Source organism: Lagopus leucura, unplaced genomic scaffold, assembly GCF_019238085.1.
Source record: "Lagopus leucura isolate 7727_CA_CO unplaced genomic scaffold, USGS_WTPT01 Super-Scaffold_100016, whole genome shotgun sequence".
Classification (NCBI taxonomy): Eukaryota; Metazoa; Chordata; class Aves; order Galliformes; family Phasianidae; genus Lagopus; species Lagopus leucura.
In genome coordinates, this window is record NW_024962270.1 from 1,310,064 (window position 1) to 1,333,640 (window position 23,577).

The 23,577-nt window shown below is 42.3% G+C and overlaps 1 protein-coding gene across 4 annotated transcripts in view; it reads right to left on the reverse strand.

Annotated features, from left to right (window-relative positions):
* KLHL13 (kelch like family member 13) overlaps positions 1-23,577 on the reverse strand; it is a 67,258-nt gene that overhangs the window by 42,430 nt on the left and 1,251 nt on the right. Inside the window, exons 2-4 of one of the 4 annotated variants that reach the window (XM_042876653.1) lie at positions 16,561-16,625; positions 12,917-12,989; positions 9,919-9,977 (exon numbers count right to left, since the gene is read on the reverse strand). The exons of 1 other annotated variant lie outside the window; for it this stretch is intronic. In XM_042876653.1, coding sequence (XP_042732587.1) covers positions 9,919-9,938 — 20 coding nt within the window. In that variant the 5' untranslated portion in view covers positions 9,939-9,977; positions 12,917-12,989; positions 16,561-16,625. Of the gene's footprint in view, positions 1-9,918; positions 9,978-12,916; positions 12,990-16,560; positions 16,626-17,692; positions 17,793-23,577 lie in introns of those variants that run through there. 2 more of the 4 variants (XM_042876654.1, XM_042876652.1) reach the window with 2 other exon arrangements.

A 23,577-nucleotide genomic window follows, 5' to 3' on the forward strand; every position in this document is an offset into this window, starting at 1 on the left:
CAAAGCAAAATGCGGTTAGGAGCTCAAGATAAGACGAGCATTGGCCACAGAAGTCTCTGTAAACACTGAATTAAGAACTGGCTATTGAATAATAAGCCTCTGTGGGGAAACCAAGAGTTACAGCAATTACTGGACCAGAGGAGTTTTACATAAGCACCATTACAGAGCAGCACCCTTTGAGTGCTTCGCATCAAATTTCTGCTAACTTGTCTTCTGGCTCACGTCCTGAATCAAGCAACAACATGCACAAACATACCTTTTTTCTGTTTGATTTCTTAAGTGATGCAGAAATGTAAGCAAGTTACCAACATCTCACTGCATGAAAAGCAGCTGCTAGAAGGAAAGGCTATACAATCTATAAGACACATACACCATTAGGAAAATAAGAGAAAAAAGCAAAATGAGGTACAATTATTGAACCTTGGCTTTCATGCGTCATACACAGTTTCTAACACAAAATCCAGCAGTGTGGTTCAGCCCATTCACTCATTGTCACTCCCTTTGCCCCCAGTTCCTCGGCTGCAAGTCTTGTAACCCAGTACTTTTAACTGTCGAGAGAACAAGGCAATTCCTCTTCTCAAAGAACACTCCTCATCACTCCCAAGTTAGGCTGGCCAACTCTGCTATGCATAACTTCAGATAAAGCCAGCACACATCATATAATTACCACTCAGTGTCTTTGTCACGTCGCAATGAAAGGGACATCCTGTTCACAAGTGATGCCCTGGCAAAGCCTGCGAGCAAAATACAAGTAGGACAGCTACATAATTTACTACACAGGCCTAGTTTTAATTACCTGAAAACAGAATTAAACAGTCACATTGGTTCTCTCATCACTGGGGGGACAGAGCAAGAGGGGGAGAAACCTTAATGTAAGTGCTGATAGGAGCCCAAACAACAGCCAGTGATGCTGTGCCAGCCAGGAGAGAACAGCTTTACAAAGCACGCAAGCTTCTCTGCTTCTGTTCCCGTGTTCTGCTTTACTCCCACACGACTCTGACTCACCCAAGTCATGTCAATCCATGTCTAAGCAACTGCAAAGGTTTTGCTACCCTCATCCAGCTGGGATACGAGGAACTTGCCGACTTGTTGATACATGACATCCTCACTCTTTGAGAGCATCTGAAGATTTAACACATTCACACTAAGTGAACCTTCCCTTCCAGATCCTCGGCTGATACACCTCCACCCACCTGGCTGTCAGGTACGATTCCAATAGCCTGGAGCAGGTGCATCAGTGCAGAAAAGTGAAACTAAGTCCGGAACTTGGAACAGGGCAGTTACAAGCTGGAAACATTTGGAATCCAAAACGGAGCCGATGTGATAACATCACTTGGGAAGATGGAAGGATACCAGCAAGATGCTTAGATTTCAGAAATGTCACAGGTAGGCAGGAATACACACACAACATTGTAATGAGGCAGAACAAGTATACCAACTGTAATAGAAAGTTCTCTGTGACAGATGCACTCCTGACTGGCTTCCAACAACACAGAATTTTCAGCTGTTAAATTTGCTGTTACCTGCAGAAATTACACTTATCAGCTCTTCAGATTTCAGTATGCATTTATTTATGGGCCTGGTAACCACCAGGCCATAGGACATAGGACAACACACTACCTGAAAAACTGAGCTGCTTCCCCTCAACAGCCTTCCCTGGTCCTGCAAGATGCTTCTGTAAATCAGAAGATCATGTAGATCATGTGATAGCTCATTAGCTGCTTCAGCTTTCCCTGTTCAGGGCAGGAAAGAATGCAAGTAACCTAATACTTCTCATTTTTACAAAGTACATTTCATAATGTTACCAAGCCTAAAGTCCATCTAATTAAAACAAATCAGAGATCCAAAGCTAACAAGCTTTCTTTACAAGATGAATGCCCAAGCAAGACTATTTTGTTTCCCAGCACAGCCTCTACCACTGCATGACTATTCTCTAAAACATGCCTGATTTTCAACCAAAATCTGAATCACTGACACATCCTTGATGTCCAAAGGCAACAGGCAGAAGAATTATCAAGCGTGATAAGCGATGAGAAGAGAATAACAGCACTGTATGGGTTTTTGTTTGGCTTGTTATTCTGTTTTAATAACATGCTCTTGGTGTTTGGATGTGGGCTGTGTTTCAGATCCATTTTAAGGTAGAAAGCACTAGCAAACTATTCAGCACCCATCAGGAAAGGTACACTTCCCTTTTCAAAATTAAGTTGCTTTACTTATCAGTCAAATGAACTAAACACATCCAATTTTCTTCGCCTTCCATTTATGAGTGAGTAATGTCTAATTCTTCTATATTTGACTAAATAAGAGATTATAGGTGAAAGTTACCAACAAAATACAGCTCCTGGGAGGAAGGAACCTGAGAACACATTTATTTATCAACAGATGGCATCCTTGAGCAGACAACAAGAGGAATTTAAAGACGGCACTGTTACTTTAGGAGATGACAACCTTTATTTTGAAACATTTATTCAGATGATCGGCTGCTAGCAACAGCAGATTGAACTGTGCGGTAAAATGACTCACTTCCAAAACAGCTCCTTAAGTTTTCCAAGTTTCTGTGCATTATCAGTTTAATAACCATGCCAGTGTGTACCCAGAAATGACATGCAGTTTAAATACAAGGTCACAGTAGAGAAAGAGTGCAGGAAAAGTTCTATTCTTCCCCAAAGGGAAAATGCTATAGATGCAATTTGAGCAGACTATTTTAGATTTTGGTCACTGAACCACCTTATCACAAAGCATGAAGATGCTTTGGATAAAGCCTCTCGAAATTTGATGCATTCCAACAAACACTGAACTGTGCAGGAAAACAATTATTCATCCTACACCCACCCAACAGTTGCCATGAGAAGATGAGTTTGAACAAATGTATATCCATCCAAGCGACAGAAGACACAGATATGAAAACAGAAGGGAAAATGGCAATCAGCATGTCATTATGTTACACCGCTAACAAAGTCACCAGTTGGACAAGTTCCCCATCTTGTACTTTCAGCAAAAACAGTTCATACAGTACTGAGAACAGTACAAAGCAGCCTGCTCTCCCAAGGAGCTAACCTGTCACCTCGTCTCCAAGCACAGGATCATAGAATGGCCTGGGTTGAAAAGGCCCACAATGCTCATCCAGTTTCAACCCCCTGCTCTGTGCAGGGTCACCAACCAGCAGACCAGGCTGCCCAGAGCCACATCAGCCTGGCTTTGAATGCTTCCAGGGATGGGGCATCCACAGCCTCCTTGGGCAACCTGTTTCAATGTTTCACCACCCTCTGTATGAAAAACTTCCTCCTAATGTCCAACCTAAACCTCCCCTGTCTCAGTTTAAAAGTTTTCCTTGCCAGGAAGCATCAAAGATGAAGATGAAATTCAAAGCTGAAACTGGGTCCTCAGACTTTTAATATTATAAAGCCTTAGGTGAATGTGACAACACTTGGATTAAAATAAGCATTCTGGATGTTCTTCTCTACCCATATATTACTTGGAGTCTTTGGATAGTCTGCATTTAGGCTTTTCATCTGTCTGCAGTACTGTATCATTAGGGATGAGCAGTTTTGGTAATTTGTTTGCAAGATGGGGGGATAGGGAAAAGCATTTGTTTGCAAGAACTTTTCCCTTGGCAAGGGAGTGAACTTACAGGAAACATGAAGAGGTGCTGTTTCTCAGAATAAACTGATTCATACAAGCAAGACTCTTCAATGCATTCTGTGTCTTAAGTGACTTACCAGTTCATACCATCAAACCCATTAGGATGGGCAGAAAAAGCCAACTTCTACTAATGTGTCTGCAGAAGGAGCTGCTGTCCAGTGGGTAACTCTTTCAGAAGCATTCGTACAGCCTCTTCAAGATGTAACCTATATTCCCTCGTTTACCCCAATAAAATTCAACTTTCACAGAAATATTTCTAATTTCAGGCAAACTCGTTTTCTGAAGCCTTTGAGACTCTACTGAAACATCTTCCTGCCTCATCCCTTCAACCACATTATTTACTGCAATGCATTCACCCAGTACTCCTGCTTCTCTCACCACATCAAGCTCGAAAAGCTGCTTTTTAATGACCTTAAGGGCTCAGCTTTGCTGTATTTGCAACATTTGTTCCCCTTAATTAGATCAACCTTTGGCAAACTGTCCAACAAGCAACTCTGGTTTCTTTCATGTGATCATTATACACAAAGGTGCCTCAAAAAAAAAAAAAAAAAGCAGTGATAATTCCTCCTTCAAAACAACCATAAATATGACACACAGCACCAGACATCAGTTGCAGTGACTATTTCTTCTGAGCCATTCAGTTTGACTTGCTATACATCCCCCCCCACCTGCATTCCCTCTTATTTTCCACTGAGTTTAAGAGTTTTAGATGAAAGCTGTTTGGACTTACATTTGTACACCAGCAGCACTGGTCAGATGAGTATGCAAACAATCTATTGCCTAAAGAGGGCTTCTGCAACACAGAGATTGAGCTGCATTTCCCACTGCAGAGATATTACAAAGCTGCTGCTATAACAGAAAAGCCAGTGTATTTTCTCCAAGGCTGTTCAGTTTAGGCTCCTTGAAGTCAAAGCAAGTGATCATTGTTTAAACCAAGTTGTGTGAAACTGTCCAAGGTCTAAAACAAAAGGAAGATACTAGCTCTGAAAAAAAAAAAAATAAACAAAAAAAGGCCTCACACAGCCTGTGGGAGTTCATTACAATTCAGAAACAGATGCTGGTCAGCTCAAACTTCCTGAAATACCATCATTTACAGACAGCACCATTTCAGGTATACAGCATATACTAAGAAGGAAGTGAAGCTGTTTAATAGAACAGGATCCACTGCGCAGAACTCCATAAAACATCATATTTAAAGTCAGTGCAAGTAATTCTTGTTTTATGTAAACCATTCTACAGAGAAACATGTTTCTATAGCAGACAAGAATATTACTAAAGCAACGTATAAACATTTAGCTTGTAAAAATACACTCCAACATGCAGAAGAACAGAGAATGAAATAGTACCAGTGTGCATATTACAAAGCTCCAGAAGATCTACTGCCTTCTCCTTGCATCACCTTAAAATGCGTCCTACAATGGCCCAGGAAGACATCTGCACACAAGCTAGTGCACAGCATATCAACTGCAACCATTAAAGATGTTGTACAGGCAGCGAAAGAAGCCCCTAGAGTTGTTACATGGAAAAAGAACAGCCTTTATATAGGTTTGACAGCATTAAGACTAATCTCGAAACCATTCAGCAATTTCAGCCTGTGCACAGCCCTTAAAGGAGCACAATCATGCTTCTGTGCTCCTGAGCTAAAGCAGGATTATTTTGGTGCTAAGCACTCGTCAGCTGTGCCCTAACAGATCTCTGCTTCAGACAACCCACACTGGGCAGTCTCAGGCTTCAGAACTTGAGCTAATGAATTGAAGACAACAAAACCTTCAGACTCACACCCTTGAATTTAACCCATCACTTCGGGCCTGGCTGCTATGACTGCAGCTGACAGCTTCAACCAGAGAAAAGGCAAAGAGCTCCTCTCCAGCACTTCACATCCTGTGCACATCACAAACAGGACAGGGACCCGATGCTCCTCTGCTCCTACAAGCAGCTGTGCGACAGCACATCAGGGCACTGTGCAAAGACAACTCAACTCGCTGAGATGGAAGTAGCAAAAAGTTTTTACAAGCGAGGTGTGTCAAAGCACTGCTGTAAATGAAATACTCTCTTGACTTACAAGTCAGCCAGACAGCTGTTTCATGCCTGGATTTGCATAATGAAACAAGTTTTAATTCTCATTTACAGCAAGATGACTCAAAATGTTATCAAGCTTCTCAGCTGGCCACAAAATATTAAAGTGATTTAGAAGTGTTGGTAAAACATTCAAGTCTTTACAGATTGAACACTGTGTTCTATAAAAGACTCACATCTCACCCTTCTCCAGTGCAAGTCCTCCATCACCATGATTTCAGCACATCCCAGCTAGCTCAGCACCTATATTAAAATCACTGCTGGTGAAACAGAATCCCCTAGTTTGATTAGGTGAGACACTTTCAAAGCAAAGCAAACAAAAGCACACAACAGAATATCTAGCAAATATGATACAAGTAAAAGAAGAATCTTTTTTATTTCCACTTAGGCAACAGAACAACATTCAGATCCCATTTTCTCACTAGCAGTGGGGAAAAAAAAGAAATCACAGTAAGAACCCAGGTGCTGACTGTCAGTTATTTTAAGTGCACAGAGGTTTGCATCATTACTGAGATCAGGGAAAGGAACATATCAGTCCATTCCCCATGAAATGGAACAGCACAGAGGGAGCACATCCCTTCAGTGCCCAGCTTGTCACATACAGCCCTGAGCTACTGATTACCAAGGGCACAGCTCAAGTACCTGTTACCATTGTACAAATGAGACCTCCTCAGCCACAGAGAGATGTCAAGTAGAACAAGGCACCCTCCTTCAGCCTGCCAGGCTCAAAGAGCAAAAACAACATAGTAAAGGGGTGTGCATTGCGGGACTTTGGTCAAAGATTTTTTAATACAATTTGAAGTTAAATGTTATCCAAAATATTTATGAATTAATTTTTGAGGTTAACATAGAACTCAATACTGCTAAAAACTTTCTGTACACTTTATTATCAAATTGACATTTTAACTGATGTTGCAGTATGTGTTTTAAGCCCTTGAAAGCTTGCTGCTTGAGCATTCAAAGGTGGAACATTCCCCACTTCAAACCAGAAATCCTGGTTTAAAACAGAATCCTGATGAAAAATGAATGGTAATATTTACAATAGAAACATCAGTAACAAGGAAATAGCAAATCCCCTTATACATCCCATAAACTTCATAAAGCTGTAAGCATCACTCACTGTTGCACAGAGGTTAAAGCCAAGGTTATGAATGAACAGAATTGAGAAAAGAAGCCAGTACCTGCACCTCCAGCCTGCAACAAGATCTCAACTATTCAAAAGTTCTCTCAATAAATCTTACTAAATTCAACCTTGCAGCATTCAAGTAAGAATTAATGAAACTAACCAGCTATTCATCACCTCTTACTGCAGCTACTAATGCTGACATAGAAGAGTCAGCAGATCCAGAAACACTGCTCACTGTGGATGTCACTGGCTGTAAGCCTCATCCACTCTTAAATATCAGAGTACCACCTGACCCAACCATATGCTGAAGGCTGTGAAAAGCTGACTACTATGCAGCTAAAAAGTCCTTAGCCACAACCAGCTGTACAAACCAACCACTACCACAAACTACCTACAAGGTAACTGCTGTGTATTTGCCTAGAGCCTTCTCTGAAAATCACCACACTGAAATATAATCAACATCCTACAAAATAAGAAACTAAAAAGAACTGCTGTTCAATCAGTAATAATGGCATCACTAAGGAAACACTTCATTTAAGGGATGAAGGCTGATATTTGGAACCCACACTGCACTTACACTGATCAAGCTCCAATGTTATTAACCTGATAACAAGGAAAATATCAAGTACTGGATTTCTTAACAGCAGTTTTCAGAGCTCTGTGCAGCAATATCCAGTGGGAGAGCAAATAAAACTGTACCTGTCTAAAGCACTTCAAATAGATTGCTCAAAGGCCTGTACAGATCTGACCACTGCACAACCTCTACTCCTCTCCCTCATATTTAAACTTGCTAGAAAGCCACATAGAACCTTAAAAGCTTCTTTGACTTCTTTATTTTTTTTATTGTTTAAATGTAAAGAGTCACAGACAATTTCTTTTGACACGGGGGAATACAGAAAGTTGAAAAGAGATTATGCACCAAACCAAGTCTTCAGTCATACCCCCTCACTCTAAGTACTAAGCTAAGCAGCAGGGATAGCTGTGATGAGGTTTGGAGGACATAAGCACAGGCAGCCTTAAGAACAGCATCACCCACCACAGGATTACACACGCCTAAGGAAGCAGCAGAGCCTGAGCAGCTGCTACCTGCCTTACCAGGTCATGTGTAGGGCTGCCAGGAGAACACTGAGGCTGAAAGGAGCAGTCAGAGGGCTGCAGGAACAAGCTCTGCCCAGGGTACCTAACCAAGGGACCCCATGAGTCCTCACCTGAACGTGAGACCAGTGAGAACAAGTGCCATACCTCTTGAGATCTGTTGCTCCAGCATCAGCAAAGGGCATCACAGAGAGTAATACAGATCAAAATTATTATTACTGTTAGAAATAATATTAAAAAGTAGTATTTCAGGACAAGAGGAGAAAGTTTTAAACTGGAAGAGAGTAGATTTAGACCAGATATTAGGAAGGAATTCCTTACTATGAGGGTGGGGAGACACAGGCACAGGTCACCCAGAGAGGCTGTGAATGCTCCCTCCATGGCAGGGCTCAAGAGCAGGCTGAACAGATGGGGCTGTGAGCAACATGGGCTAGAGGGAGGTGTCCCTGCTATAGCAGGGGATTGGAACTACGTGATCCTAAAGGTCCCTTCCAACCCAAACCATTCTGTGATTCTATGATCCCATATTATTACTGCTTGCAGCCAACACTGACAAAGCCATCAAGGACTTTGGCCAGAAGTCACACTGCCTCCCGGGTAAGTCAAGTGGATCAGCACAAGCATTTCTCCTGCTGCTACATAAAGGAGCCAGCACCTTGTCAGGTCTGGCAACAAATCCTCCTACAGCCTTCCAAATCTTCCAGCAACCTTCCTGAAATGGGAAGCATAACCTGGAAGAAGCCAAGAGGCAGATGACAGGCAGTTAGTACTATCTTCAGGCAGAATTTCTCTTGACTGAAAGTAAGACAGAAAACCAGCTACTGTTTGTATTTGATGCATCTCACATCCTAGAACAAGGAAATGAACCATTAATTCCTCACCACCACCATTTTGTAGTTTAATGAGGATTATGCAAAGTGCTGCAGAATGAAGGAAGCCCAGAAACCTTTCTTAGATTTAGATTAAAAAAAGGTGCATGTAAGAATCCAAGCTGATTTCTGCCTAGGAGCTTAATGTATTACTATCCCATTATAATAAAAGCAGACTCCCCCCCCCAAATTAAAACCTCCTGTTGTATAGCAATAATAATATAATTGAAAAGAAAAATTCAAGGTATCTGTAGTAACAGCTATCTTCTAACTTGAATTTTAACTATTCAGTGCCATGAAAAGCACTGAAGTCGTCCACAGATGCACCATTCCCCTATATAATCATCATCTGAAAAAAGGAGTAGATCCAGAATATAAAAGCTTACGGTTCAAAAGAAACCACTCAAGACCACATTACTCATGTTATACTTAAAAAGCCTGAAGACTACCACAGAAAATCCTGAAATATTTTTTAATTCTCGACTGTCACCGGAAATCAGGCAAGAGAGTTCTTATCCAGGTGTGATTTTATCAGAGGTTCTTCCTTTCCTATCACATTTTGGGCACATTTTCATGCTATCAGAACACTGCTATACTGTAGCAAACAAACTGTAAGCTTCCAAGAAAGCTCTTATAGACTGCTTCTGCTCCATCTTCTTTGGATGAAACATATCAGACTGCCAACCAAAATTAGACAAGGACAATAAAGCATTGATAACCAAGTCATATTAAACAGGCAGTGCCCTACGCATGGTAGAAACAATTCCCAAAGCACTTTGCTAACCCTGCTAAGGGCTCCCACAGAGCACATAACAGAGATTCTTACCAATATCTACAGCACATTCAATGGCCAACGGCAAAAGCCTTTGGTAGGCTGATCATTATAGCAAAGTTAAGTATGACAGTTAATCATTTATGAAACCATTCGGATTCTACTGCTCAGTCCTCCAGCTCATCATTTGGACATTGAGCTTTTGCCTATGCTTCCCACAAAGGCTCGATAGTCACAGCTTTCAAAACCAAATGAGAACTCCAGACAGGCAGCAGTTACCCTAAAGCAGGAAGGAAATAATCCCATATTTATATTTAGGAACCCCATTTGTTACTCACAAAGTGTCTCTCCACATCATCTCTGATGAGCAGAACTATCTCCTCAGTTCTTCATGCACCTGCAGTCAAACAGAACAGCATTAAAGCAGAAAGTCACAGACAAACATCCATAAAGAGCATTTTGCTGCTCAGACCCCATGCATTTTCACAAAACAAACCAAGATTTACACTAAACAATCACACACCATATGACTTCTTTCCCATTTAACTTCCTACAGTACAATTACAGAGAGAAGCAGAAAACATCCCTGCTTGCATGTATGATACTGTTCCTTGCTGCAGGAAAAAAAAGAAAAGGGTGAATTATGAAAACTAATCAAGTGAACCGAGAGAGCACATGCCCTAGATTTTTCAAATAATCTCCTGGTTTAACCCAGTTGTTCCTCAGCCTGCCTATCCCATGAACACGTGCTAAAATGGAAGCTGCAACACATTAAAGCCACTATTTCAAGGGTGAGATGCTGCTCAAATGGTTTATGTACAAGACAATCACTTTAAAATTTTGGCCTCTTCTGTGCAAATTTAATGAGTTCCACTTTTGAGATCTAATATAGTTGATCAAAGAGTGACAGCCTCGTTAGTTGGTTTTTTAATGTCTCATGGGTACAATATCTTACAGCTATTAATCAGAATGAAAGGCTGCAGCCTATCTGTAAGTCTATGAACTCACTTCCAATTGAGGATACAGTGATAAAGCTGTAATATTTAAATGTGCTGACATCCTTGAGCAGTAAGCATTACAAAATCTAAGCTCTGCCGTGCCCACAGACAAGCCACAATTTGATTTTCAGTCTTCTGTAAATTTCACATTGTTAGGCATAAGTGAGCAGTAAGAGAAGTCGTAGCTGTAGGAACTGAGTGCTTTGAAACAACTCACGACTCCTTCCCAGCCCCAAGAAGGAATTTCTTACCACCTTTAGCACTCAAAAGTAAATGAGCATTGTTAGATACACCCACAAAACAGTAAACCTACATCAAGATTTGAAACAGGGCAGTTGACATATAATTAAAAAAAATTCTGCAGATCATTCTCTCCCAAGTGCTCTGTGCCGTCACAACCAAAATTCTGAGTCCAAAGAGCAAGCTTAGGAGATGCTAGAATAGGAATTCATCAAAAAGAGGCTTTTGCTAAAGCAAATCAGAGACATGAGGCAGAAGACACTTGCACATAATATTTGTAAGCATGAATTATGAATTCAATGTGTGCCCTACACCTTTAAATGTACCATAAGAGTGAGCACCCGCCAGAATGCTTAAAAGCACTGAGCTCAGCTGCTCCCATCCACCAACAGGAGAACAGCTGGTAGAATAAGGTGCCTCTTGGCTCCTGGTGTCCCTGTACCTGGGGACATCCTTGGTCCAAACCAAATCCAGGTTTTCCTCTACTAAACATGCCTACTCAGTAAATAGGACATGATTCTACCTCTCCATCATAAGACAGGTTAGGACTAAATTAACCCTGAGTAAATGAGGTTGGCCTCATCCTGGGCAAATATACAGATGGTTTTGTATATATAGCTATACAAGTTTCCACACACCTCCTCTGTGAGGCCAAAGCAACATCCTCTTGACGTGGCCTTCAACAGCACTGCTTATCTGTGTGAATTAACTGCCATGCTCACTCTAGATTGACTGAAGATGAGGAAAAAATATATATATATATGACCTTTCCATTACAAATTAAAAATGGAAGGTAACTGTTTCCATCCTTCCTTTTCCCACCTTTCCCTAGATAGGTTACTCCAAGTCAGCTAAGCTGCAACTTTGTTGAAGTTGGTTTTGGAGCAAAATGCACAGAAAATGTACAATGTACAAAATGCACACAAATAGCGCACAGCAATCTTGCAGTGTGCCTGATAAAACTTAACCTGAATTCCTGAATATACAGGTTCTCCCTTCTTCCAGGAGGAGCTAAATACTACAGAGCACCAAACTGCTCAGTCACTAGTTTGCCCAACTGGCCTCAAACCTGTCACCTGAATTCAAACCAAGAGCCAGGCTGACTTTGCCAGTGACACCCCTGCACATCTCCTCATCCACAGGTTTCTTTGGGGTGAGATGTGAGCAGAGTGATCTGCTCCTACTGCTCTGCTGGTGAGAGGATGCCAAGCCAGCTACATCGTGAGGTGAAAGCTGAATTCTTGCTTTTGAATGTGGGGCTTTTTCTTAATGAACTGCTGAGAGAACAGAAGCAGCTCCTTGGTTGGAGCTGTTTGGCTGGCATGCAACAGAAAATCAGACCGAATGTCACGCATTGTCTTCCTTCACACTACAGAAAGCTCAAGATTACAGAGGAGAACAGCACAGTGCAGGGTGGGAAAGCTGATGCACACAGGTGCTGAAATTGATAACTGAAAGCTGCCTCTAATTGCCATCCTCATTATCACAGAAATTCAAATGGTTCAAAGGCTTGTTTTCAACTTCAACAACAGAGCTGCTATCACCCGTGCATCCTCACCATTGATCCTCCTCACCTGATGCAAACAGGAGGAATTCACACCTCTCCTCGCAACCTGACAGCTACTCTGTGAGCACAGAAAGGAAAAAATGATCACTGGCATTAAGTGCTCCCCAACAAGAGCTGGCAGCTGAAGCCCTCCCTGCTGCACAGTTGCCTCACATTTCTGCTCTGTGCTGCTTTGCTGGTGCTGCTGCTCATTTTGCTGCTTCTCCATATTTTTTTCCTTGAGCAAAAACCACACATTCTGCCATCATTCTTTCAGATACACAAATGTACATATTTATGAATAATTACCTCCTACATAACCCATTACATTTGTTGTTAACAACCTTCAGCGTGAGTTTAGGATACAACTTTCAGGAGTGGTGTGGTTAAGACCCATGTGAAATTGATGAGCGCTTCACAGCCAAATTCAGCTACTTCTAATGCTGACCACACTCAAGAAAACCACACCATGTGCTGCTCTGCTCACACATCAGTGCACATGTGGCAGACACCCTGTGAAATGGTTCAATTTTCATGCATGCATTCCAATACCTGCTAGAAGGCTCTGAAATTTTCCAAGCTGATAAATGAGGCTTCTGTGGGTGGCTTCCTTCAGCAACCAGCTCTTCAGAGGCAGAATGAGTGATGCAAGGCATGTCAAAGAATGCACCAAAAGCACAGTGTAAGAAGCCATGACATGCAAAAGGCCACACATTCTCAATGGACAAACATGAGCATACAAAGCATGGAATGAACATGAAAAATATGCTTGACGTGTTTCTTAAGATCTGACCTCTAGCCTGAGGCTTTACAGTAAGTTGGTTTCAAATGATGTTCAGAAGTTGTAGAGCCAGGAGATGCTCTGATTTAGCCTGACCTACAGCAGAACTGCAGTCCATACAACCACAACAGAACAGAACTGCTGAAAACACCGGACAATTAAACTAACAGTGAGCAAGTGGCTGAACTCTAGCTTGGGAACACTAATTAAGGATGTAGTTCCACAAACTTAGTCTGACTTAACTACTCACTCAATTGGCACCAAATGTAACATGTCAACCAACTGCACAGTTCACAGAAAACCACTGCCCAATGCAAATAACTGCTTCCCATCAGATGAGCAAGCTGGTTCCACTCACCTGGCACCAGCAGCACCTCCCATGCACACCCTCAGCAGCTGGGCAAGGAGCAGACAAAGAAAGCAGCACTGCACCTTTTAGCAGCCGCTGATTCCATCTGAGATTGAACTGTGCCCTTAGAACGACTTTAATCTCCAAGTTATCGACCATTTAAGAGACTCTCCCTAAATATATAGTGCCCTTCTAAGCATATATTTCTGTTATTTTAAGGTAGGATGTAGAACAGCTTCATTTAGGGAGCTTTCACAGTAACAGGTACCAGAGTTCCACTACTCGTGTGGCATTAACATATATCACATACCACCTGATAATCAATAATTAACAAGTTGATCATTAGTGTTCTCCATCTACAAATTGCAAGTGTACACAAACATTTTCAAGGAAAAAGAATGTAGTCCTCTCACAGGAGTCTACAGAGCATCCAACTGAAGTTATTAATCACAGTTGACCAAGGTACACCATTGTGAAAAGCTCATGATGATGATGACCAGAGGGGTTTTTAACCTTCCAAAAAGCCCTGAGACCACAGTTACCAGCTTGTAACCTACATGGGTGGCTCCTCTTTTTTCAGCAGTTCCATTCTCCACATTTGGCCACAGATTTACTGCTCAGGAAGGGTTAATCCAAAAGGCACTTTCACTACAGACTGAAAACAACTGGTTGTAAGAGGAGTTCAGACCCTGCAAAGCCTCCTAGTAACACAGGCACAATTTCAGTACTCTGAAGCCTTCCAGTTCAAGAAGCTTTTCAATCAGCCAGTACATCTCTGACAACAGAAGTAAAAAGGCTCAGAACATTGGAACATATTCCCTTATTTTTCTTTTGTAAAAGCTTTCTTTGCTACATTAAATCTCCTCTGCTATATTGCATAGCAGACTATCAGAGCCACTCGCTTCACCGAGAAATGAAATCCTTGAGCAGCCACTCAAGTCCCTGTGTGACAAAGCACCTTGGAATCAGTTCGCCCTCAACTGAGCCTTCCCACCTGTTGTTGCTTTATTCAGCCACATCCTTTACCTGCAGGCTTCATCTAATCCACATCCGTGAAGTTATCTACATATGCAAATAAAGGCCTGGGAAAAACGCTTTAGGACAACATTAGTCAGCACGATTTCAATCATTGCCTGGAAGCTTATTAATTCTGGAGTGCTATTAATGGGAGAAGCAGAAAGTAAGGACTAGATGGCACTGGAATGAGATGGCCCTTGTGGTCCCTTCCAACCAAAGCCATTCCAGGACAGGACATCAAGCTGCAGATCAACTCAAAGGCATCAGTTTCCCCTTGGCTTAACATTATTTTGAGCACACCTCAAGAAGAGAGCCATTGAACTGACATAACTCAGGCAATACCAGGGCACAGGGATACCCACAGCACAACACAGCACACTCACTGGCTTATCATAAGCCTATGATATGAGAATTGAGATAAAAATGTTACTTATTAAGTACCATACAGATACTTCTAACACTGCAGGATTAACACTGGAAACGTAGATTTCTAAAGCTACTTGTCCTAGAAACAGAACGTTCATCACTTCCCAAATACAAGGACCTTGCACAGCAGCACAACACCAATCCAGCTCTTCCAGCCCCAGTAACCATCCCAAAGGAAGAGCCAGAGGTACGAGAATCATTTCCACCCTTAAAACTCTTCTCAACCCCACTACACAGACCATTATTTGCCCTTTTCAGCTACAGAGGACAAGCTTCTGCAAAGGCTGAGGGCAGCCAGCTCTAACAATGCCTCCTTGTGCTGCACACACAGCTTTGCACATACAAAGAGCTAAACAGCTTTGCATCTATCAATTGTTCTGACAGATGAGCTAATCTACACAATTAGATCCAAAGTTACAATTTAGCAATTGCAGAATTTTACCAAAGGAGATTTCTGGAATTTTCAAGATATTAAGACTGCCCGGCATTTCAACTGTATTAACCAGCTTTTGAAATCCTTATGTAAGAACTGCTCAGGAAAGAAATAAAACTGTTGCGGTCAAAGAGTTCTACAAGAGAAAGTGAAATACTTTTCTTTTGAAAATTCATTTTGAGCATGTTTGGCATTTAAACTGCTATGAAGAGTTAAGATAGAAGGAGTGCTTATTTCCAATTGATTACAACCAATTCATGATATTCAACAACATCAAAGCCTTCTAATTTCTGTCCCTGTGAAGGCTGGCTGATAGTGTCAACAGCACCAAACTCAGCTGAAATTTACACTTCACAAGCATGCTTCTCACCCACACAGTCCCTCATAAATCATCTGTTTTGTACAGGGAAAAATCCAGCAGAATAATTTTCTATGCATCAATTTAGGGATGCCTATTGCAACAGAGGAAGACAAAGAATATAGAGCATGATGTACACAGAAACGTTTACTTACTTATCCTTCAGAATGGAAAGTTTTATACTACCAACATCACAGAAATATCTGACAATTTTGATCAGCACTCCAGATGATCTTAAAAGGTACTTGCCTTCTCAGATACAGAAGCCTGGTAACCAACTCCTACTGTATGCTTCATGCAAGGAAAACACCTTGCAGAAGTCAGATACGAAAGGCCAGACCAAAAAGCTGCTGAACCAAGCTACTTGTTGAACAGCAGGCAGCTCCCAAGCAGTGCAGGTAACAATTAACACAGCGCAGCACTGTTGACAGCCTTCATGAGCTGGTGTTTTAGGGTCTCTCTCATTCCAACTGCATTCAGAATGCAGTTTTCACCACTCCATAATTCACTTTCCCCCTCTGTTAATAAATCTAATCACATTTCAAACTCATTTGTCTTTATGGTATTGCATGACAGTGGAGCATTACAGCCACCACCTTCCATCTCATGAAGCAGCACCCATAGCAGCCCTCCCAGCTCCAGAGCCCTCCCTTACCAACCCCATCCCTGATGCATTGTAGTGCTCCTTCACTGCACAAGAAGCTGGAAGCACACCTCCCCCAAGCCATACAATACACTGCCTAGTTATGTTAATTGAACAGGAACACTTTCACTGGGGTTTAGCCATTTAAATCAAATTAGTTGCATAGACAAAGCATCTCAACTTTCTTACTGTTCAAGGCAGGATCCCAGGGCTATGTTTCGCCATTCCCAAGTAGTCCAGGTTAATTTTGACATCTAGAATAAGGTTCAGGAAGAGAAAAAAGAATTGTCACACGTTTGCACACTATTTTTCATTGTAAATGTTATTTTAAAGAACTGCAAGGTACAGCATCTCCAACAGAGCTAACTATTGGTTTCTGCAGTGTTTTGAGCTGTCTCCACTGTGAGTGGAAAATTGGACGGCCCCTGCTCTTGCCTGCAGGGAAAGTTGATCTAACTTGCTACTGTCATGCCCTGCTCTTCTTCCATGTATACAGAATCTCTCATATACAATTCTGCAAGACAACAGCTCCCAGTACAAGTCAAATACAATAGTATTGTTGAAGGCAAATGTCAGAGCCAATTTTCAATTAAAATTGAAAATTGTTAGTCTCTAGATCAGAAGCAGAGCCACCATTTTATATAAACCACTGAATGCACAGAAGCCCCAGGAGGTATGGAAGTCCTAGCAGAAGTAATGCTTGCATCATGCCACTAAACCAAGCACGCTTTTATAAATTCAGCTCACAGTTGCTGTCACAGCAGGAAGCTATCTGGCTGGGCTTACAAAAACACTACAAGTTACAACTGAGCTGAAACAGGATAAAGTTACAGTGAAAGGTTTCACAGCCATTTGAAAGTCATCTTTCTGTGCGGAAGGAACAACTGGAGAGCAGAAGAGGAGAGGAGACACTGCTTTTCTTTGTGACACCACAAAGCCAGCGCAGCAACTGCCAAGGGAAAGCAGCCAGGCACCCCTACGTGCAGAGAGCACTCAGTAACACTGTCATTTGCAACGGCAGCCTTTCCTTAATTCTTTCCAATGCAAAGTGTGGAAACACTGGTAGCAGTGCTGCCTGCTTCTGCTTCCAGTGTTTCCTCTCAGAAAATAAAATTAAAGCATCAGCTAGCACCAATATATTACTGGCACTTCTACAGTTCAGTGAAAGGATAGGGATATTTTCTCCAAGGACAAGAGCCCTTCCCGATGTGAAATGAAGTTATGCATCTACCTAAGCTAAACAGTGAAACTAACAAAAAATAATAGTGAACAGTCTGTTAGACAACAGTTTAACCAAACTTAACCAAAACAGAGGAGTTACCTGAAGGTCAGATACATTACTGCAGTCATTTCATTAAGTGCTCTTCCTGTTGATACTCCTTTAAACGCATCAAGTTGCTTTACCTTTTATAGATACCCATCTATGTACAGCAGTCACAAAGACTCACATTCCAGATCTGAATAAATATTCATGTGCCAGGAATGACAAAGTCTGTATTATGGTTCATTTTGGTGAAGAAAGCCAGGAAGAAGCAATCAGAAAGTAGACTTCTGCTGGCAAGAAGCCCTCTAAGAACTGGGCACATGATCCAGGCTTCCCACCACCCCGCCTGAGTAGCCCATATAAATCTCCATCTATGCAAAGCAGTGTCAGGCTGCTCCAATGACACACACAAGCATTACAGTGGAGGCCTTTATGAAAAGCCTTCAGCAATGAAAAACTAGAACAACATCAGACTTGTTAGACACATCTGGGATGGCACTGAGACAATGAAGTCAATACAAAGATAGCGTTTTTCCCCTCCAGCCCACTCCTTTCTTCCTCCTCCCCATTCCTTTCTCCACCATTATTCATTCTTGATTCAGGAACATGAAGTGCTGCCACGCAAACTCTTCTCTCGCAGTCATTTTCTGGGCTTACTCCCTCCTACTATTAATTTTACTAATGAATAGACAATCTAAACTTCTAAAGGGAGCTGACTGGAACCATAGTGTTGATTCTTTTGGGGGCGTGCAGGGAAGACAGGACAGAGCAGCACAGAACCCAACAACATACCCTGCACCATCCCCAGCCTGGCAGCACAATAAGAGCACCTTGGTTATCACCCTGCACCCCAATAAGCCATGCCTATATCTCACTTTTTACCCTCGTCTCTGCCTGTGGAGCACACTTTTAGCTTCTGAACCTCTGTTCTGGATTTGGATCTCCTCCTGGACACATCTGTGCCCTAGAGGTGCTCATCACCCTCAGCTGCTTGTCACTGCTCTGCCAGAAGGCCTCCAGCTGAGCTGCCCTTAAGTACTTTCTAACCTATTTACTTAGGATCAACTGATACAAAGGCTGATTATTTGAGCTATTCAAACCACCCCAGCTTATTTTGGCTGTCATGCCACAGAAGAGCTCACACAATTGTCTCAGCTGCTAGAGGCAAGGTTAATAGCCCCCTTAACAAAACATTTGCCTCTTCCAAACCTGGGAATGACATCCAAGAGCAAACCAAGACACGATATCCCTAATGGCACCCCAAAAGAAACCACAGCTCTCCGCACGATCATCACTATCCAAGGATCTCACTTGAAAAGGACGACAAGTCTTGCTTCTATTTGCTCAGCCTTTTCCAAGGAAAGGCTCTCACCCAACTCCCAGAGCCCTGTGTATTAACACTGCTCACAAGCCTCTGTCCTTGAAGACAGACAAAAATCAGGTTGCCTTAGGGCTACAAGCACAAAAGTGATACCATCCTATACTAAAGTTAGACTACACGCTTAGTAAGATATTGCCTGTGATGCTAATTCCTTCATTATTCCCCCGTGTCCATCCCCCCCACAAGGCTTACAAAAATAACAGGTGAAAGTTTATGGTAAGCATAGTAAGATTTAAGAACAGAAACTGCCCTTGTTTTGTGACGCAAAGCGGAGAATTCAAGGTCTTGGTCCATTTGGCTTTAAATAGTAGCATCTATTTTACAAGAGAAAAAAGAAAAGAGTAACATCCTAAATTAGAGGTACTCCTCAAAAGCCACAAAGCACAGCTTTTGTTAGTAATTAAAACATTTTCTTAGGAAAGTGTATTAAAGCCTAGAATTTATCAATCAAAAGTAGCGTGAGCTTCTAGAAAGCCTGCTATCAGATTCATAGCTCTGCAAGAACACTTCATTAACAAAAAGCAAGGCATCACAGTGGGAAGCCTGAACACCTTGGGATCACTGTCATTTGCAAAAGGAGATGCTGTGGAGTTGTACCAAAGTAGAGCCTCATTGCAAACTCTTCCATTAATTCAGCCTTACTTCAAGTTATTAAAGCACTCCTGACCAAGATTAGCCTATCTGCAAAGATTCAGGACAGACTCACTGACCAACATCACTACGATAACTGGTTGAGTTGACAACACATCAACTCTGAGACAGCAGATATCACCCTTATCTCATTACAGCTCTCCTTTAAATGATGAAACTCCTGGTTTGGCCATGAAAGACAATCTCTAGGGTAGATATGGTGGCAAGACCCACTTGGATTACCAAACACTCCAAAGTAGCCCTCCTATCATTAGAGATGTCAGTGGTTCACACTGCCCATGTGTAATGAAGAAGAGTCAGTGAACACCTGCACACTTACCATTACTCCCCCACAACAAGTGCAAGTACCCTCCAGAGGATGCTCTATTTGCATAGCCACTGAGGGAGCAAAGGCAATGCAGCTTGGGCAGTCCAGCAAATCAGATATTGCTGACTTGTGTGTGTTTAGCCTTCAGTCCTCTCATAGCTCAACTGTTAAACCCAAAGTTTCCCATGTCTTCAGTTCACACGAAACATCTCACATGGGCCCCTCATGGAAATTCACCCTATTTAATACTGTAAACAAATAAACTTAGAACGTTGGGCACAACAGCCCAGCTCAATTTTCATTTCGGATTTTTTATCACTGCTAAATTACAAATTCAACACTGAGGAAAGCAAAGGTGGTTGCATTATTTTCTGACCAACATAAGCACATGACCTTTCAACATAAGCACAAAACTGCATTATTAACATGTGATGGTGTTTTGTAACTTCCAATTGCTGCTACAGAAGTTATTCACAAGCAACAAACAGAAAGTTGACCGGGGAGGAACGAACTATTAACGACTTCTACAACTCCGGCCCCCTCAGCAGATAACCGGCTATAAAAATACACAGACCATGTGCCAGAGTGTGTAGGATTCCAGTGCCACTCGTGGCTTTCTTTAAATAACAGATGTGCTACTCACTTCCTCTGTTCTATTCAAAATCTGTGGGCAGCATAAGCTTGCCCAGAACCGTGCCTGTGTTGTAACAGCAGAGCTACAAGAAAGCTGGGCACTGAGGTGCTCGAGTCCACAAGGCAAAAGAGCAGCCCACCTTCCCACGGCTTGCTCCAGGAGACTGCCAATGTCTGTGAGAAGGACACAGCCCAGCATTTGGGTGCTTTATTTCAGTGCAGAATTCACACTCTCATTCCAACTCAAGCCTCCAGTAAGATATTTGTGTGGCTCACCCAGCTCCCGTGCAGGCAAACTAGCTGGAGAAGATCTAAAAGGTGCCCTGAAAGCATGAGATGTTTGAAGCATGAGGATCGCATCCTTCTGTGTGCATTGGGAGGAGAGGGATCTGCCTCCCCTCACATCATTCCTGCCTCGACTTGTGAGAGCAGCAGGAAGGTGCAGCCACAGGCTGAGAACCTGAGCACACCACCACTGAGTGGGTTTCACTTCCCAGGAGATAAGCAGCACTAAAGGTAACTCCACTGATCGGCTTTTAAAGGATTCGTGGATAAAGAAATGAAAGAAAATAAGATTTGGCATTTTCTTATGGAATTATGTCAACATATAGGAATAAAACATTCAACAGAAACAGATTTTCCACTTCAGAGCATTGGATGTCATGCCAGTATGGCAGAAGCCTGCTGGATAGCTCAGATCTTCACCTTGCCATATTGCTGGATATCTCACATTAGCATTATCAGATAAGGTCACTCTCTCAAAAGAACCAAAGTTCCCATATACCCCAAAAATTCTATTCTTTGTTCTTGTGATGTGAAACATAACCTTCCTCGCAACAACAGCTTGCTGTTGACCAGAGGTGCTGGAACAGCTGCCCAGAGAGGCTGCGGATGCCCCATCCATCCCTGGAGGTGTTCAAGGCCAGGTTGGATGGGGCCCTGGGCAGCCTGGGTTGGTATTAAATGTGGAGGTTGGTGACCCTGCATGTGGCAGGGGGTTGGAGCTTCATGATCCTTGAGGTCCCTTCCAACCCTGGCCACTCTGTGATTCTGTGAAGTCAAGCTTGTTTACTGTGTATCACAGTTTTCATTTGTCATCTTGCTAAAGCAAGGTCTGCAGTTTCCCACTGCTACAGACCAATGAACTTGCCTTTCTGTTTGTTTTTCTCACCAAGAACAAAATTCCTTCACTGCAAAGACAAAACTGTACATTCAAAGAGACCAGCAGATTGAGATGCTGAGCAATGCAGTAACTTAAAACAATGACTTCTAAACCCTCAGAGCTGGAGCAGGTACATCCCATCCCTGCATTCAACCACAAGATATGGGCAAGACAGCCTTGTGTTGACAGGAGTTCTATAAATGAGATTGGACATCCTGGACATGGAGAAGGTCTCTAACCTAAAGGAGTTTAACTTCCACCTTCATCCAAACGAAGAGACTTCAGACAGACAGGACAAACAGGCACATACACCAGAGGGAAGAAGGAGCCAAACAAAGGAGTCCAATCCTACGGGTAAAAAGCCTCACTACCTTGATGACTGAGAGCCAGTTCTGTTTCTGGCCCTATCCACACCTGCAGGAAAATCTCAGCATGTGTGTCCTGCCCAGAGCATCCAGCGTGCATCAAACCCAGGCACTGGGGTCCCTCAGAAAGAAATGCAGAGCATGTGATCCATACATTCAAGTAGGTGTGCAGCACCTGGTAGGGCTGATAGTCTTAAGCTCTACCTTCACCTGTATGTAAGTATTCTTACAGTGTAAATATTTCCTACTAAAACTAAGCAGAATGGCTTTAAAATGGTAAGCACATTGGCACTGCCAAGTAAATCTCATGTATTTCACAACGATGGAATACACCACTAAGCAGCTGCATCAATTACAAACATCTTAAAACAAAAGCCCCAAGAAATCATATGACCAGCATCATTAGGATTTACAATGAAGCACTGTTTCCACAAATGGAAACAAAAAGACATTCCCTGCAGTGAGTTTAAAGCAAAACCATTGACTAACAACACAAATCCATCACTGCTGCATTTTGCAAAATAAATTAACACACACTGTTTTAAAAGTCCTTCTCAAAATAGGCATATATACCAAATTCTAAGGTACTGACCATGGGAACTCTTTTGGATTTTCTTTTAATGAGTCTTATACATAAGTCAAGGGGATCTGCCAAGCTCTGTCCCAGCTCACAAGCTATTGTATAGAACTAATAGAAATACAGCTGTGGGAATTTAGAGCTCAAAGCATATAACCCTGAAAGGAAAGCAGAACACATTGCCCCATCTATTTAAGCTCTTACCTACCTCCCACTCACACTGACAGCCATAAACACGACGCCACAGTTGTGATAAAGGCATCTACCCATGTGAACTTAGCCTGAGGCCATCGAAGTCAGCTTTCCTAAGCTATTAGAAGTCATTAAAAAAGTTTCATGCCATCGAAACAGAGCAATGGGCACACACTGAAGCCTCTCTCAGAGGCAGCTGGTGCTTAGAACAAATGGCTCCATTTGTTCAATCACACCACATTGCAGTACCTCTAAGTTTTGCCAGCACAGATGTGAGAGAGTAAAGAAAAAAAAAAAAGCCACATGCTAAGAATCACAGCAACTTCAACGAGGACAATGAAAAAGAGCATTTTAGACACTTTTTGCTTGTAGTGCTGGTGGAGGTGATACAGTAACACTAGTAGAAGCACTTCTGGCAGAACACATTGCAAATTCATTTGGAGTCTCCACCAGCAAGTGGTATTTGTAACATCGATTAATCACCCCTTTCTAGTAGCTGGACCATGCTAAGAGCCCTTGGTGTAATGCTGCTGGAACTGCCAATTCCAAAAGCAGAGGTTATGCCTTTAGGTCAAGGCAGCTTGATCTCCACTATCAAAGAACAGCTACAAATATATTATACTGAGATGCACTAAACATGAGACAGCTTGCAGCAGGTTTGCTTTTTTTTTTTT